We start from the raw sequence: 18,698 nt of genomic DNA, 5'->3' as shown, positions 1-18,698 counted from the left end.
ATAGATGCAGGACCTGGCGATGGATCACCTGATGCAGTCACCTGACGCATAAGGTGATCGTAAGTATCGCGGTGATGCGGGCGCCCGGCTGGTATCAGCGGATGCGTCAGGAGACTTCATCCCTGATTACCGGCAGCTGCTGCAGCGATCGGACAGGATCAGACTCCCGCCCCATCGCTGCAGGAGCTGCCGGTAATCAGCACATAAGTGAGTATTATTTTTTTTATTTTTTTTTCCACCGATGCATCAGCTGATTGTATAATCAGCTTTTATACAATCAGCTGATGTGTGATGTGATTCACGTAGTTTAACCTTCAGTGTAGGAGGAGAAAAAGGGGTTAAACCCGCGCAATCCGCCAACTAAGATGTAGAGATGTTGATAGTTTAATCACTCTTTTATTCCATAGGTCTACGCGTTTCAAGGTGCAGGGACCTCTTCCTCAGGACCAGAAAATCAACATTGATTTTCTGGTCCTGAGGAAGAGGTCCCTGCACCTTGAAACGCGTAGACCTATGGAATAAAAGAGTGATTAAACTATCAACATCTCTACATCTTAGTTGGCGGATTGCGCGGGTTTAACCCCTTTTTCTCCTCCTACACTGAAGACCTCTGGACGTGGGGCCGCGGCAGCCGCCATTATCCTATGCTATCTACGGTGGTTGTGACCCTTCACAACCATTTTTGGTGAGTGTATTTATCTATATACTAACCTGTACTTATCTGGTAAAACCCTATCAGCGCTTCTGTTTTTTAGCACTATTACGTAGTTTAACCTGACACATCATCTGATCGCTTTGCCTTCCAGCAAACCGATCAGATGATATTGGATCCGGATTGGACGGCGCGGGACCCTGACCCAGGATTACTTCGGAGGGGGGTTCTTTATTTCAATAAAGATGGAGTCACTAATTGTGTTGTGTTTTATTTCTAATAAAAATGTTTTTCTGTGTGTTGTGTTTTTTTTTTATCTTTACTAGAAATTCATGGTGGCCATGTCTAATATTGGCGTGACACCATGAATTTCGGGCTTAGGGCTAGCTGATAATATACAGCTAGCCCTAACCCCATTATTACCTAGCTAGCCACCCGGCATCAGGGCAGCTAGAAGAGTTGGATACCGCGCCAGAAGATGGCGCTTCTATGAAAGCGCCATTTTCTGGGGTGGCTGCGGGACTGCAATTCACAGCGGGGGTGCCCAGAAAGCATGGGCACCCTGCACTGTGGATTCCAATCCCCAGCTGCCTAGTTGTACCCGGCTGGACTCAAAAATTGGGCGAAGCTCACGTCATTTTTTTCTAAATTATTTCATGAAATTCATTAAATAATTTAAAAAAAAAGGGCTTCCCTATATTTTTGGTTCCCAGCCGGGTACAAATAGGCAGCTGGGGGTTGGGGGCAGCCCGTACCTGCCTGCTGTACCCGGCTAGCATACAAAAATATGGCGAAGCCCACGTCATTTTTTTTGTTTGGGGGGGCAAAGAAATCCTGCATACAGTCCTGGAAGGAGGATTCTGAGCCTTGTAGTTCGACAGCTGCTGTCTGCTCTCCTGCATACACTATTGGATGGAGTATGCTGAGCCTTGTAGTTCTGCAGCTGTCTGCTCTTCTGCATACACTAGTGGAGAATGAAGAACACATTGAAGAAGGAAATGACATCAGACCTTTTTTTTTTGTTCACTGATAAAAACGCATAAGGACGCAGTGAGCAAAAACGCAGCAAAATGCAGCAAAACCGCACTAAATCGCGGCAAAAACGCGGGCGTTTTTTTCCGCGTTTTTTTGACGCGGGTGCGTTTTTGTGCGTTTTTTGCCACAAAAAAATGCACAAAAACGCAGCGTCAAAACAACGCAGTGTGTGAACCTAGCCTAAACGCAGCAAAAAACGCACCAAATCGCTGCAAAACGCGTGCATTTTTTGCCGCGTTTTTTCGACGCAGGTGCGTTTTTAGCGGCCAAAAACGCACAAAAACGCAGCGTCAAAAAAACGCACTGTGTGCACATAGCCTTATATGGAAATGATTGGTGAACTTAAAGAAGCAAAGGGGGACAGAACTGCTTGGCGAGCAATGATCCATAGAGTGACTGAGAGTCAAGCTCTGAGTGGATAAGAGAGAGGAATACTTGCAACTCTGCCCTACAAAATCCCTTCATGGTACCGTATTAAAAAGATAAACTGTACAAGGTGTCTGAAATATGGAGAATAACAGTAACATTGAGAGGACGTACAGATCTACAATATAGCCAAGTTTATGAACCCTAAAAGTGTCAATATACTTTCAATTGCTGTTAGCCAAGACCATAATTCCTGCAGTTACTCCCATATACAGTACATACACGCTTGGTTTAGTGTGGTCTAAGTGTTATAAATGCAGAGAGGAATAAGCCGCTGTCAGAGACCTCTGGTTCAGCCCAAAGAATACGGCACTAAAATTCAATAATAAACTATTACAATTCTATAAAAGTATTTATGTCAGATCAGGAGGACCACTTACAGCTCATCATTAGCCCCTATAACTCTGTAACAGCTTCCATTAGCTAAACATTTTTAGGAAAAGAAGAAGGCATGCAATGCTAAAGCCAAAACCAAGCTACACAACTTTTAACAAAACTTGATGTGGTACCATAAGTACAAGTATGATAAAATTACATTATTGATTAAATAAAACTTCCATCAACAGTAAAGTACCATATTTTTTGTTTTATAAGATGCACCGGATTATAAGATGCACCCCAAATTTAGAGGAGGAAAATAGGAAAAAATAATTTTTAATGTTAAAATGAGGGTCAGTCTTATAATCCTAGTGCGTTTTATAATATCTCACCAGGGGGAAGCGGCAGTGGTGGATTGGCTCAGGAAGGTCACAGGAGGCAGGCTCGGTGATGATACGGGCTTGGAGGAGGGATACTGTGGGTTCGGGGGTGTCGTGGCGGCAGGTGCCACAGATCTGCCGGCTCCAGTGAATTGCCCGCTGTTGACGAGATTGCCTTAAAGAAAGTGGCTGTAGAGATGGCAGGTGCGCAGATAGGATTCCACGGCCATTTTCTTAAAGTCCATTGCGCCAATCTGCGCCTGCGCGGCCATTTTTTTGAAGTCCATTAAGTCAACCGCGAACGATTCAATGGAGCACGCTGTCAGATCAAGATCATGCCCACCGCATTGCCAATCCTCTGTCCTGTGATCCTCTTGAGCCACTTCCCAGAGGTGACACCCCCTCCTCCGAGCCCTCAGTATTGCCAACCCTGCCTCCTGTGACCCAGCTCCATCACCGTCGCTCCATTAAGCCATATCTGGATTATAAGATGCACCCACATTTTATAATCTGGAAAACACGATAACTTATACAGTAAAAAAAATAGAAAACTGTTCCTGCCATATCTTTAATACCACCATATCAGTATATGTCTATTTAATTCTACGGAAAATATGCAGTCGCCTGAATAGATATATTTTCTATTTTGTTTGTGAATGATTAACACATTTTGGATATGAACAGCATATGGTAGTATTTAATTTTTATGATTTTTTTTTTAGATAGAAAGACTGCATAAAGTTATCTCATTCATTTTACAGTTTCACTTTAAATTTAAAGTATGTTTATTGCAGGCACATAATATTAATTTGCTTCATATGCTTTTGTAACTATTGTGAAAAAATTGGTATAATAGCTGAAATCTATGACATTTTAATGTCTTGCTATACCCTCATTTGTTCATTGTTTCAGTTCTTTTACTTTTTACCTATTTTTTTCCAACATATGTATTATTGATTGTCTATACACAATGAATACAATGTTCTATCTATCTATCTCTCCAACTACCGTATCTTTCCAACTACCGTATCTCTATCTATCTATCTACGTTCATTCCTTTAGTTACAGTTAACCCTAAATATGTTTTCAGCTAAATATGTTAATAGTCTTTATACTCTGCCCGAATGTAAGTACCTATTCTCACTTAATGTCAAAAGGCATTTATATGTTTAGAAGTTAAGCCTGGATGGCTGAAAGCCCTATGGCATAGCTGAAGGCAAACTTCTAACTGGCAGAGTAAAATGTAATGTAATGTCTGAGTATACATTATGAAAGGCTTTTAAGTAGTGCATACATTATACATTAGATGCCACCATTCAGTAAATTGCGGAATAACATTTTATTCAGGAGGACAGTCTTTCCCATTAGATGATGACACATGGATATAGACACCTGTGTGTAATAAAGTATTTCTAAGGCAGGATTTACCGGCACATTCAGAGACCAGGCTGCACTGGAAAGAACAAATTTAAAAGAAACATTATCTACATTGCAGACTCAAATCAGATAGATGACTTGAAATGTGCACATTACGAGCCAAAAACTAATTTGCAGGTGGGATATTGACTGCTTGTGCAACTATGAAATATCAAGTATACAATAGAAAGAAATTATTTTTTCCCTTGGAGACAGATTAATTGCAGACATTATCATAAACAAATTCCTGCTAATATGTCGGTCTCCAGCAGTTACCTTCCAGTTGTTCCAGTGTTTCATGGAGCGAGCCAGAGGTCACTCTTCAAAGCAAGTCTTTGAGAGCCCCGTTCAGGCTGTCATAGACTTCCATTGAGAGCTACACTAGTGGCCAAAATTGAGGCAACACCTGCAGTTTTTCAGTATCACCAATATTTAATGAAAGTTTTCCCTGACATAGTTACTTGAACACACGCCCTCTTCTGCGATATGTATTCTATGTTTATTGTGAGCTGGGTGTGATGACCAATATTGTGCAATTAAATAGCAGTCTTTATATTTTAAGTCCAGTTTGTCATCAAAATGTAAGCAATTACATTTTTTTATTCTGTTATACTGTCTCTGAATTTTATAATATAAAATTGACACGTATTTGATTAAAAGGGTGGTTCACCCATATTTTTTTCATTTTCTAGATCGATATTATGTTGAGAAATAATGTTTCTCTCAAATACCTTATGTTGGCAATAGTGCCTGTGAGAGGCGCTATTGCGAACCGCTATTCCCCACTGCCTGACCCCCGGGCTCTGTGACCTCGGGGATCCGGTGATGTCACGTCAAGTTCCTGTTGAGCTGACATCACCGCGAATGGCCGCAGTCTTCCTGACTCACTGAGCTGTGGGTGGTGTTTCACCGCTCGTCACAGCCAAGCGTGTCTCCTGCTTGCAGCACTCTGCCGTGAGGGAGGAGGGAGCAGGGAGCTGATGGGCTGACTTTCTGTGCTGTGCTGAGCAGTGAAACACCGCCACCAGCCCATCACTCACGGACACTGTGGCCAGCCGTGGTGATGTCAGGTTAACAGGAACGTGATGTGACATTACAGGACCCCCAGGTCACAGAGTCCGGGGGTCACCGAGCAGGGAACAGCGGTCCGCAATAGCGCCTCTCACAGGCACTACTGGCAACACAAGGTATTTGAGAGAAACATTGTTTCTCAACATAATATCAATCTAGAAAATAAAAAAAAATGGGTGAACCACCCTTTTAACTTATTTCACATGCAACATTAATGACTATCTTTGTACGGTAGCCAGCTTCGATTAATTTAACGATTAATTAATTAATTCATTCATTAAATTTACGATTTAACAGTGTGACATAATGACATATTAAGTGATTTTCACCATTTTTTCATTTAAATTTGAGATTTTTGAAATGGCCAGCAGTATTAGACAGGAGTGGTCACCTAAGAAGAAAACCAAAGCTGTTACTTTAAGAGAAGAAGGGTACAGTTACCGCGAAATTGTAGCTCAAATTGGAAAAGGGATCTCATCGGCCAGCGTTCTCAAAGTGTGCAAGCGGTTTCAAGAGACTGGTTCGATAAAGAATAAACCAGGTAGAGGAAGGAAGAAGACTACAAATCCTCAGACTGATAGAAGAATTGTTAGAATCGCCCTAAGTAACAGGAAATCAACTGCTGTTGACATCAACAAGGAGCTTGTCAACTATGGAGTGACAGTGTCCGATCGGACGTTTCAATGATGATTGGTAAATGCAGGGTTAAGAGCCCGAATACCACGTAAAAAGCCATTTTTTTAATGCCTCACAGCATCAGTAACGTCTGCAGTGGGCCAAAGAACATTCTAAATGGACCATTGAACAACGGAGAAATGTTTTATGGAGTGATGAGACATACATAATCATCTTTGGCAGCGAGAGTGTCCGCTATGTTCGATGACGACCTGGGAGGATTGCTTGCCAGAGTACAGTACCCACCATGAAGCATCCTCTGAGTGTTATGGTGTGGGGCTGCATGTCCAGAGATGCAGTTGGTATCCAACTAAAAATTAACATTTTAGTGTTATGAAAATAGGACAAATATATGGCTTTTCTCCCACAGTCATCTGAGTGACAATAGTGTCCAATTTGTTGACAAATGAACACATTTCTTGCTAATATTGTGTTTCTACATCAGATTTTATTATTTCTACTTAAAAACTTTACTGTGAAATATAAAAACATTCATAAAATTTGGATTTGTATTGGCAAAATGCCAAAAATTCATAAATCTTGAGGGTGTTGCCTCAATTTTGGCCTTCTGACTTCTGATCAGTCAGAAGCTGCGATCAAAAGAGGGCACAGTGGGACCAGAGCAACACCAATAAAAGTTGAAAATTCTGGAGGGTAAGTGTAAGACCGGGGCAGGGACCTTAGATCAGTAGCATCACTCCAATGGTGGAAATAAAACTAAAAACGCTGGAATGGTGCTGTACAGTGCCAAGCTCTACGGCAAGGCAGGGACCTAGATTAGGATATATTGAGGTTATTCGAGGACTTATACAGCTTTGCCATAGTGATACAACTTACCCTATGTTATAATAATACAGAAGACAGACACATATGCATCTGTGTCTCTATTTTACAGTGAGACAAATCAAGCCTCACCTTTGTATAACTGACGTATTCTGATTGGGGACGTCATAGTATAACTTGTATATAACCTAACTTGAACAAAGGACCGCCACTACAAATCTTCTGGTATTTTTTACACTTTATTCCACATCATAAGTATACAGGTGTAACTAACGCATAGATGTGAAAAAGGCTCACTATTAGCCGAAACGCGTTATTTACGCCTGTATACTTATGATGTGGAATAAAGTGTAAAAAATTCCAGAAGATTTGGAGTGCCGGTCCTTTGTTCAAGTTATACTGTGTATGCCTTCCTTGGACACGTGCACCATGGATTGTGTGCCACCTGGAACCTTTGTTTTTGTATATAACCTACACATATACAAAATACGGGTCTCTTTAAAGCCCTGTGTTACATTTCTGGCACATTCCAGCTGTGGTCATTCTGTTCCATTTAGTGGGCCCTGATGGTGTCACAAGGCTCCTTCTTATTTTGCTGACCTTCTGATACCCAATATAAGGAACTTATACTATATATATACAGTACAGACCAAAAGTTTGGACACACCTTCTCATCTCTAGAACAACTGTTAAGAGCAGACTTTGTGCAGCAGGTCTTCATGGTAAAATAGTTGCTAGATAACCACTGCTAAAAACAGGCAACAAGCAGAAGAGACTTGTTTGCGCTAAAGAACGCAAGGAATGGACATTAGACCAGTGGAAATCTGTGCTTTGGTCTGATGAGTCCAAATTTGAGATATTTGGATCCAACCACCGTGTCTTTGTAGAAAAGGTGAACGGATGGACTCTACATGCCTGGTTCCAACCATGAATTATGGAGGAGGAGGAGTGATGGTGTGGGGGTGCTTTGCTGGTGACACTGTTGGGGATTTATTCAAAATTGAAGACATACAGAACCAGCATGCCTACCACAGCATCTTGCAGCGGCATACTATTCCATCCGGTTCGCGTTTAGTTGGACCATCATTTATTTTTCAACAGGACAATGACCCCAAACACACCTCCAGGCTGTGTAAGGGCTATTTGACTAAGAAGGAGAATGATGGGGTGCTGCGCAAGATGACCTGGCCTCCACAGTCACCAGACCAGAACCAAATCGAGATGGTTTGGGGGTGAGCTGGACCGCAGAGTGAAGGCAAAAGGGCCAACAAGTGCTAAGCATCTCTGGGAACTCCTTCAAGACTGTTGGAAGACCATTTCCGGTTACTACCTCTTGAAGCTCATCAAGAGAATGACAAGAGTGTGCAAAGTAGTAATGAAAGCAAAACATGGCTACTTTGAAGAACCTAGAATATAAGACATATTTTCAGTTGTTTCACACTTTTTTAAGTATTTCATTCCACATGTTTTAATTCAGAGTTTTGATGCCATCAATGTGAATCTACAATTTTCAGAGTCATGAAAATAAAGAAATCTCATTGAATGACAAGGTGTGTCCAAACTTTTGGTCTGTACTATATGTCTATTATACTTCCATAGTTATACTTATCCTGGTATTCTTAAACTCCTTTTTGTGTATGTTGGATTTTTACTGTTCCTTTTAAGGCATAGCTAATAAATACTACAATATTATGAAGTGATTCTTCTCTAAAGAAGTTAATATTAGCTTAAATTATATATTGGGAGAATAGATACATAATTTATTAAAAAAAAATACCCAGAGTGCTACCTAAACTTAGTGTTATATTAAAAACACTGTGTCAGCATACTGAAAACGTCATGCTCAGTTATTATCACTGTTCCATAGATGAGATGAATATCCATATACATGTGTGAAACCTGCAGATATTCATCTAGCAAAGAGATGCTATATCTCGTGAGATGCTCTAGCCTCATATACATATAATTCTGACCTAAGATTATTCAGAAATGCTGCCACATTTTTTATTTTTTTGTGCTTTTGGCCAATTATTCCTCAAAAGTCTTTCCAGTACATATAAATATGGTGGGTTTACCAGGTGCACAATGTAAAGACACTAGCCCAGGCCCTGAAAAGGACAACCCAGACTTTTTAAGCTGTTTCAAATTAAGAAACAGTCCTTTTTTTTTTTTTTTTTTTAAATCAGTCAGACCAATCTGTCTCTGCCTTTAAGGGGTACTTTGCACACTACGACATCACAGGTGCCATGTCGGTGGGGTCAAATTGAAAGTGACACACATCCGGCGTCGCTGTCGATATCGTAGTGTGTAAAGCGTTTTTGATACGATTAACGAGCGCAAAAGTGTCTTAATCATATCATCGGTGTAGTGTCCGACATTTTCATAATTGCGCGGCAGCGACGGTACGATGTTGTTCACGTTCCCCTGCGGCAGCACACATCGCTGTGTGAGAAACCGCAGGAGCGAGGAACATCAGCTTACCTGCGTCACCGCGGGTCACGCCGGCTATGTGGAAGGACGGAGGTGGGCGGGATGTTTACGTCCTGCTCATCTCTGCCCCGCCGCTTCTATTGGCTGCCTGCCGTGTGACATCGCTGTGACACCGCACGACCCGCCCCCTTAGTAAGGAGGCGGTTCGCCGGCCAGAGCAACTTTGCAGGGCAGGTGAGTGCATGTGAAGCTGCCGTAGCGATAATGTTCGCTACAGCAGCGATCACAAGATATCGCTGCTGCGACGGGGGCGGGTACTATCACGCTCGGCATCACAAGCATCGGCTTGCTATGTCATAGTGTGCAAAGTACCCCTTAGTACAAAAGAACAACTGAAATGTCCTGTGCAGGTGTCTACTGGTGGAATTTACCTGCCTGTGACTATGGTCAGACCAAATCTGAATCGACTATAAATGATGAATGAAGAACACATGCCTCAACTGCCATCATCCATTTTTTTATCACTTTCAGCACTATCAACTTTGTATGCCGCTTTTTGTGGCTTCCATTGTGACCAGACAATTGCTGTGGTAAAATCACGGTTCGATTCCTGGTTCTATAACCATCTCCAACATGGTGCCATAGTGAGTGATTATGCGCCCAATCCTGGGCAGGGGCCAAATCATGCACAGGTGTATAGCATGGTGTTGGAGCCAGATCCAAACATGGAGGTATCACAGTTCCAAACATTTTATGTAGATCAACTATGTGATTTGGACAGCAGCTGGTCAGCTTTGTGTATTTCTATGCAGCTGACCCGCTTCTGTTCAGAGAGCAGCAAGCCGTGCCGGGTGATGCGATGCGAGACTCGCCGTGAGTCACATGTGAGACCATCACAAGTGTGACTCTGGCCTTATGGAAAACAGATTATGAGTGGGATGATTTTGATGATAACAATGAGGCCCTACTGAAGAATGTAGCTATTATAAAGATGAACGCAATGAGAAGGAGAAAAGATTGTTTGGACTTTGCACATATTGCAATTTTATATTATTTACCTAAGCAGGTGAAGTTGCTTCATGTACCGAGAGATGTAGTTCGTAATCAATTAGTGCAGGGACATCCACAGCTTAGTATGTGCCGGCATAGCTTGGACACTGCACTAGATTGGTTTTCCGACAACAAATATGATCACACATAGCACTCAAAACTACCATAACAAGACCTTTCAGGCACTGTTTAACCTCCTACACCAACAGCAATAGGGGAATCATCTGCTCTCAGTCTGACTAGAGAAAAAGATCTAACCCTGGAAGATCTTTTGATCTGATATGGACTCTGCAGTTATATTGTCAACATTACCACAATCCTTACTGTCAGTGTCCCTACCACCATGGCTACTGGTGCCATCGCTACTACTACCACCAATACTGCTAGGCATTTCAGTTTTGCCCTTCACCTCTTATGCCCCCATTTCATACAATTTCAAATGTTAGCTATTCTTATCCACTAAATATTTTTTCTTAGCACTCAGAGTGCTGTGGTTTAAGACACTAGGGGTTAAAAAAAGACATATATGACTGACAGAATTGAAATTCCACAACTAAAAAAATGAATTGTTAATTGTTAAAGGGACAGAGGAGAAGAAACGTGCACAATCCTAATTCAAACTGAAGAAGTCACTGTAAGGGTAAGTTCACACAGTGCGTTTTTCGCTGTGTTTTTGCGCAGTTTTCGGGTGCGTTTTTGCTCAGAAAACTGCATGACTTTGCTTCCCCAGCAAAGTCTATGAGTTTTCATTTTTGCTGTCTGCACACAGCGTTTTTTTTCAGCTGCATTTTTGTGGTGCCACAAAAATGCAGCATGTCAATTATTCCTGCGTTTTTCACTGCGCTTTTCATGCATTGAGTGCAATGGGATGTTGAAAGACGCAATAAAAAACGCAAATGGATGCGTTTGATGCGTTTTAGTGCGTTTCTAAGACCAAAAACGCAGCTATAAACGCAGGAGGTGGGTAGTAAAGTGACATGTACAGGAAGAGGATTCCTTCTGTCAGTAAATACAGAAGCGTGAATCCTCCCGGTACCGTCACCGCCGCTTCTACCTCCAGTCCTGTGCATGTATGCTGCCGTGCGGCGTCATGTACGGGCAGGAGGTGGAAGCGGCTGCGAAACCAAAAGTGAACAGTAGAAAAAAAAAAAGTCATACTCACCTGTCTGCAGACTCCCGGTGCCATGCCCGCTCCCAGCTCCTCCCGGTACCGCCGCTCCGGGTGTGTGCAGTCTCCCCGGGTACGTATGCCTGTGTATTTTTCTGTGTGTTGTGTTTTTTTTATCTTTACTAGAAATTCATGGTGGCCATGTCTAATATTGGTGTGACACCATGATTTTCGGGCTTAGGGCCAGCTGATAATATACAGTTAGCCCTAACCCCATTATTACCCAGCGAGCCACCCGTCACCAGGGCAGCTGGAAGAGTTGGATACAGCGCCAGAAGATGGCGCTTCTATGATAGCGCCATTTTCTGGGGTGGCTGCGAACTGCAATTTGCAGCAGGGGTGCCCAGAAAGCATGGGCACCCTGCACTGTGGATTCCAATCCCCAGCTGCCTAGTTGTACCCGGCTGGACACAAAAATTAGGCGAAGCTCACGTCATTTTTTTTTAATTATTTCATGAAATTCATGAAATAATTAAAAAAAAGGGCTTCTCTATATTTTTGGTTCCCAGCCGGGTACAAATAGACAGCTGGGGGTTGGGGGCAGCCCGTACCTGCCTGCTGTACCCGGCTAGCATACAAAAATATGGCGAAGCCCACGTCATTTTTTTTTGTTTGAGGGGCAAAGAAATCCTGCATACAGTCCTGGAAGGAGGATGCTGAGCCTTGTAGTTCGACAGCTGCTGTCTGCTCTCCTGCATACACTATTGGATGGAGGATGCTGAGCCTTGTAGTTCAACAGCTGCTGTCGACTCTCCTGCATACACTATTGGATGGAGCATGCTGAGCCTTGTAGTTCTGCAGCTGCTGTCTGCTCTCCTGCATACACTATTGGATGGAGTATGCTGAGCCTTGTAGTTCTGCAGCTGTCTGCTCTCCTGCATCCTGGAGAATGAAGAACATATTGAATAAGGAAATGACATCAGACCTTTTTTTTTTGTTCACTGATAAAAAAAACGCATAAAGACGCAGTGAGCAAAAACGCAGCAAAATGCAGCAAAAACGCACTAAATCGCGACAAAAACGTGGGCGTTTTTTTCCCGTGTTTTTTTGACGCGGGTGCGTTTTTGTGCGGTTTTTGCCGCAAAAAACGCACAAAAACGCAGCGTCAAAACAACGCAGTGTGTGAACCTAGCCTAAGAGGTAACATTATCCTGCTGTGAGTAAGATGAGTAATGTGCCATATAATCAACTATATCCTATTCTTCCTTGAGGCAAAGGAGGATAATTCTGGCCTGCGTTTGATAGTGCTACTGCCAAAATGACTGGTGCCAGTAGTGGCACTGCTGTGGCTACTGGTGGGTCCTACATACAGTACTTATTGCCAGATACAATAGGAATAGAATAAATGTATTAATCAACAAAAGAAATATTTAACAAAAGAATATTTATTTTACAAAATAACTTGTTAAACTATTCTTATTGGAGAAGTGTGATTGAATAAAACACGAAAATGAAAATTTCTAGCAAATGTTTTAGGAAGATAAGTAAATCACTTGAAACTATTACAAGATGTATTTAAGAAAACTGGAGTTCTGTCCCAAGATCCCAAGATTTATGTACTGAGAAAATTAATATGTCAAAAAATGGTGTCAAAGGGATACCTGATTTCAGTAAATGGAGTTTGGTTACCACCTTTTGCCAGTCCAGAACAGTCATCCAAAAGCTATTAAATTAGTTTTAGTTCATTCTCAGAGATGATCCCATACTTTCCAAATATCTCCCAGCTAAACCTCGGATCATTTACAGGAAGAATAAATGTTTGCATAATATGATAGCATCTAGCAACACATCACGGAAATCCATTCCCAATAAAAGCAATCTTACTCCCATAAAAACTCATGGGGAGGACATTTTGGGTTGCTACTCTTGTGGCACACCAAAGTGCCTTTGTTGTGACGTCATTGCCAATGGAGCAAAATGTTTTACCTCATACACCATTGGTGCGACTTATCCTATTAACCATAGGGTGAATTGTCAAACAACGTATGTAGTCTACCTTTTAGAATGTGCATGTGACCGTCAATATGTGGGCTGCATGGTACAAACTATGCATACCCGTCTTAATAAGCATAGGCATAGTATTCGCACAGGCTAACATTATAACATTATCCACAACAGAGACCCTAAATTGATGAGTCTCACGATCATAGGTCATGTTATCGACACTGATCCCGACTGTTTGAATAGTCTAATAAACAAAAGAAAGCTTTTGGATCTTTAAATTAGGCACCTTAGCACCTGAGTTGCATAACCTTACCATTGCGAATGTTGTCAAACATTGATTATATCTTTCTTAGTCTTGGGCTCTATATCATCTCTTTATTGGTGGATTCAGTATCCTTGGTTTATCCATTTTTTCATAGGGATTCCTTATTAATTACGTGTGACTCGCTTGCTATCAGTCATGATAGGATTAATTGTGGTAGCTAGTGTTGGTAAATTAGTGTCCATGAAGGATTTACACATATGTATGAGGTTCTTATGTGTATATCTATAGTGCGAACATGAATATGCATGTATATTTGTGGTAGTGTACACGCATCTGCATGTCCTCACCTTCTATGGGCTTTATCTGTTTATTTCATATCAACTACTAAATTTGTCAAAATTTGACAATTTGGTCACATTCCTAACTGTGTTTTTATATATTTTTTATATATTTTAGTATTATTTTTTACTGGCATTATAGAGGTTAATAATGTTTCATTTCTAACCCAATCATTGTCATTTATTGTATCCAATCACTGTGATCTTTTATCTATATATGTCATTTCCTTATCCTCATCCTCTATACCACCTGATGAAGATAGCCTAGACTATCGAAACGCGTTGTGGCCAGCTAGAGGGTTCAATAAAAAGATTTGCTTTACCCTTGGTTCAAATCGCTTTTTTTCCCCAGTGCTCCATCTGACCGCTATTATTGCTCCAATAGCAAATGTTTTAGAAAGAATATGGTAAAAAAAACTTTTGTGGCCAAGGAATAAATATTTAAACAGCTATGAAAGCTATGAATAAAATTATGAAATACAACCAACGGTTCTTACCAAACAACATTGTATATTAGAGAGGTTGTTGGTCTATCAATTGGATAGGTCATCAATGTCTGATCAGCTGGTGTCTGATACCTGGCATGCCCGCCGATCAGTTGTTCTCGGTGCTGGCGGTGTCTGCAGACAGCTGGAAATGTTCAGTTCTGGTGTTGCTCTGCCAATTGATAGTGGCCGTGGCCGAGTACTGTCCATCCGCCTCCTATTGACTTGAATGGGAGGCGGATGTGCAGTACCTGGACGCGGCCACTATCAGAAGAAGGAGCAGCTCCAGATCTGAACAGCTCCAGATCTGAACATCTCCAGCGACCTGATGCCGCCGGCACCAAGAACTGCTGATCGGTGGGGGTGCTGGGTGTCGGACCCCGGCCAATCAGACATCAATGACCTATCCTAATGATAGACCATTAATATTAAAGTAGTGGACAATCTCAATAAGAGTTTATCCCCATATGTATAGAAATCATTACTGGAATCTTCTCCTGACTATAACAAAACTGATACATCTTTAGCTCATTTTCAGACAGAGGCGATGCATCCTAGATTGATACAAAATAAAAGACAATGACAACATGCTTTTCTTTCTAGCCTTTCCTTAGGATAGAGAAACAATGTCTGATCACAGGAAGTTTATTTCCCACTGCATTGTTTACCATAAACAGCGCCATATATATTATTGTGGCTATGCTTGGTACTGCAGTTCAGTCACATATACTGGAAGTTCACTAATAAATAATGAAGGGGCAAAGGTATTTTATGTTTTAACTGGAATGTTTGGGACATTCAACTGATCAACAGGTTTACTGAGAGTTGAACCTCGACCCAAAATATATTTAACTATCTTACGGAAAAACCTTTGCTAAAACAGTCTCCGGAAAAAAAAAGCAGCCTTTTTTTCCATCAGTGGACTGGTGCTATTAACACATACATGACAGTGAATATGATTAGGAAATTGTGTATATAAAATAACAAAATAATGATGCATTTTTTATAGTAATGCTACCAAATTGTGCTCTACGTATGCATGGATACAAAATAACAGCACCAGTCTACAAATGGGATTTCCAAGCTAGCCGACTTGGTTTAATAATTCAAGCATTTTAATTATGAAAATATTACCTATTGTTGCGGCACTAATATAACAATACAGTGGGATTTTTAGATTCTTTAGGTAATAGTATGCATCTCTTACCTGAACCAAGTTCCATCCTTTTAGAGACTCTGCTATAATGGAAGTTACTGAAGGACATACTCCACCGAAAACCATCAAATGATTAGGTCCATACTTGATGGCATCATAAAATGACTTTAATCCTCTTGCATTGTCGCACTAGAAAAATATAAAATAAGGCGTTAGACAAAGCAGAAGTGTCTATTCGTAATAACCTTGTGACAGTTTATGGTGAATAATCGCTGTAAGGCCTGGAATACACAACATCTTTAGAAATCTGTCATTCCGAGTTTGTTTCAGTAGGAAATTCACATAGTACAACCAATCATATCTATAACATCTACTTATAATCAAAAAATAAACATGGATGCTAAAACATTGTTGACTTTAAGCAGAAGGTCTATGATGCAATGCTCGTGCCAACTAGGGCTAGTTTGTAATTTAGTAAATGATGAATAGCAGGAAAAAGAGCTACATTTTAATGTTACTTTGGTTAGGTTGGGGATAAGCCACAAATGGTACCCTACTGAGGGTTATAGACATATATAGCTTGTGACTTCATCTTCTGACATTGTAAGAGTGGGACCTTACCATGGGACAGCAGTGGCTGCGTAATCCAAGCTGTAGCGTTTTAGAGTCAAACATACCTTAACAGATGGCAGGGGACCAAGCCTTATGGCTCATACCATGCGGGCCACCAGAAGTTTCTCCCCACCGCTGCCAATGACTGACACATCTTGACTATACATGCCCATAGGTAGAGATCTATCATTCACTGTCACTGCGTAGGAAAAGTCCCCAGGGACCTGCCTGAGTGATTAGTCTGCCATGCGGCTTGGTCCCTGGCTGGCTATTAAAGTATGTTCTTGACTGAAACGCTGCATGCTGCCCTTGGTTTGCCATGTTACATTTAAAGAGGTTTTCCAGTAAAAACAAGTTATCAACTATTTCCTGGAGAGATCATAACTTGCCGATCGGTGGGAGACCCAACACTGGGACCTGCACTAATTGGGAAACTCTGAACCCAGTTAGGAAACTTATCTCTGCTACAAATCCACCACTACTTTTATTCTCTATGGGGTGGCCAGAAAAAAAACTAGTAAATCTCTCAGCAGCCTATTAAGTGATAAGTTGAGCATCCACCTGCCAGTCCATTCTAACAGGAATAACATTTCCTCATTTTTCCAATTGTGTCTATAGTCGAAACCCCGAATATCAACAAGTTATCACTTATCCCAAAGATAGGTGATAGGTCATCAATATTTGATCGATGGGGGTGCGACATCTGAAATCCCCACTGATCAGCTGTTCCAGAGGTGCTGAGTTGTGGAGCTATACAGTATAGTTCAATCAATGGGATAGGGCCGCAACAGGGTACTACAGATCTACCACCTTTTTGCATCAACAAATGTGCAGTACCACAATGCAGTTGAAAGAACTGTGCTGTGCAGCTCTGCAACTCAGCACATCAATCCACCACCAACATCATGAACAACTGATTGGGGGGGTTATCACACCACATAATTCAAATATTAAACAGACTCTGTCAGAAGGCATTTCCTACTTCATCTGAGAGCAGCATGATGTAGGCAAATAGGCCCTGAATGAAAAGATAGATCACTTAATTACTGAGTGCAACAGTTCTGACACAATCAGAGTTTTTAGATTTAGCAATGCAGCAGAGCTGAGAAAGCTTCCCCCACCCACACTAGGCTCTACATATACAATGTATATAGACAATGAACTAATCACAGTAAAGGGCATGCCAGACTAGCTGACCTCTAGCTGACCTTGTCTGGCAATGATAATCTCCTGAAGCTACAACAAACAATGCAGGTAAAAAACACAGTGTGATAAGAGACATATCACTGAAATCTGTGTGTTAACAATTTCAGCATGCTGTCTTCAGATTACATAGCAAAAACCTGCTGACAAATTTACTTTAATGACCTGTCCAATTGCAATAGACCATCAATATAAAGATTGTGGACAACCCCTTTAATATGATAGTATTTGTCTGTTGCAGGAAATCTGAGACAATCAGAATCTTAAGGTCAACCTGGATGTTGTCCCTAACTTGTGCATTAAAAGCATTAAAGAGAATGCACTTTACAAAATGGGCTATTTAAATCGAGTTTTTATGGTGTACATATTTTTCAAGATTTTTGGGGAATTATTTTTAAATTCTTAATGTCACAATCTGAAAAATATTGACATCTTGCAGTCTTCACATTGCCACACTAGGTACCCGGAAGGTAAGGGAAGGGGAACCCTTGTATTTAGAGAATGGGGAGATGGTAACTCCTGACCAAACCTACTGCTGGTCCCTGGGGTCCCTCACCACCCTAAATAGGTTCCACACCTATGCGCCAAGCAGGATACCCGATCCTAGGTATCCCTAGAGCAGGATCCTAAATAAAGAACGAGTGTAATGAGCTCCTTACCAAACAACACTAAATGCTGAAGGAAGACACAAGGAGGACACACGGGGTGAAAAGCATGAACTATTTATCCACAGATGACACAGGCAGACGTACAGCAAGCTTCAGCAACAATGCTACAGATGAGAGCAAACCACCTGCCTGCAACCAGAGTTAGAATAAACTGGATAATATCACCAGCACCAGTCCAGGGAAGAAGGAAGTATTTAAACACCAAGAGAATACTGGTGATCAGCATCTGGGTGGAAGGCAAGCTCCTTCTGAGTACAAGAGAGGAAGAGATGACAATCCAGCAGGAACAATAGAAAATCAGGGAGTATTTTGTGCAGCCATATGCTGTGACCTTCTATAGCCAAAAACCATATGACTGTCTGTCTCCTGTGACACACATTGGGCATTGTAACAAACAATAGACTGACATTTCCCCTTCTTTAGAGATCACTTTTCGGTAGTCAATAGGCAAGCAGAATTACAATATAAGGTAAAATCTATATATATGAGATAACATTCACAATAAGTGATGCTCACAGCTAACCTCTTCACCCCTCAATGAGCAATGACCTCTGTGCAGGTCAAAGAGCATAAGGGAGGGTTGTCAGAAAAAAATATATACATATACACTACTAATATTAAGT

General features: G+C 41.4%; 1 protein-coding gene across 1 annotated transcript in view; it reads right to left on the bottom strand.

Annotated features, from left to right (window-relative positions):
• Nucleotides 1-18,698, bottom strand: part of GABBR2 (gamma-aminobutyric acid type B receptor subunit 2) — a 1,152,522-nt gene that overhangs the window by 885,492 nt on the left and 248,332 nt on the right. The window contains exon 2 of the mRNA XM_075314883.1: nt 15,644-15,781. Coding sequence (XP_075170998.1) covers nt 15,644-15,781 — 138 coding nt within the window. The remainder of the gene's footprint in view (nt 1-15,643; nt 15,782-18,698) is intronic.

Source organism: Anomaloglossus baeobatrachus, chromosome 6 (assembly GCF_048569485.1).
Source record: "Anomaloglossus baeobatrachus isolate aAnoBae1 chromosome 6, aAnoBae1.hap1, whole genome shotgun sequence".
In the NCBI taxonomy this organism is placed as follows: domain Eukaryota; kingdom Metazoa; phylum Chordata; class Amphibia; order Anura; family Aromobatidae; genus Anomaloglossus; species Anomaloglossus baeobatrachus.
The sequence above is the reverse complement of the archived record's forward strand: the minus strand, read 5'-3'. Positions and strand labels throughout refer to the sequence as shown.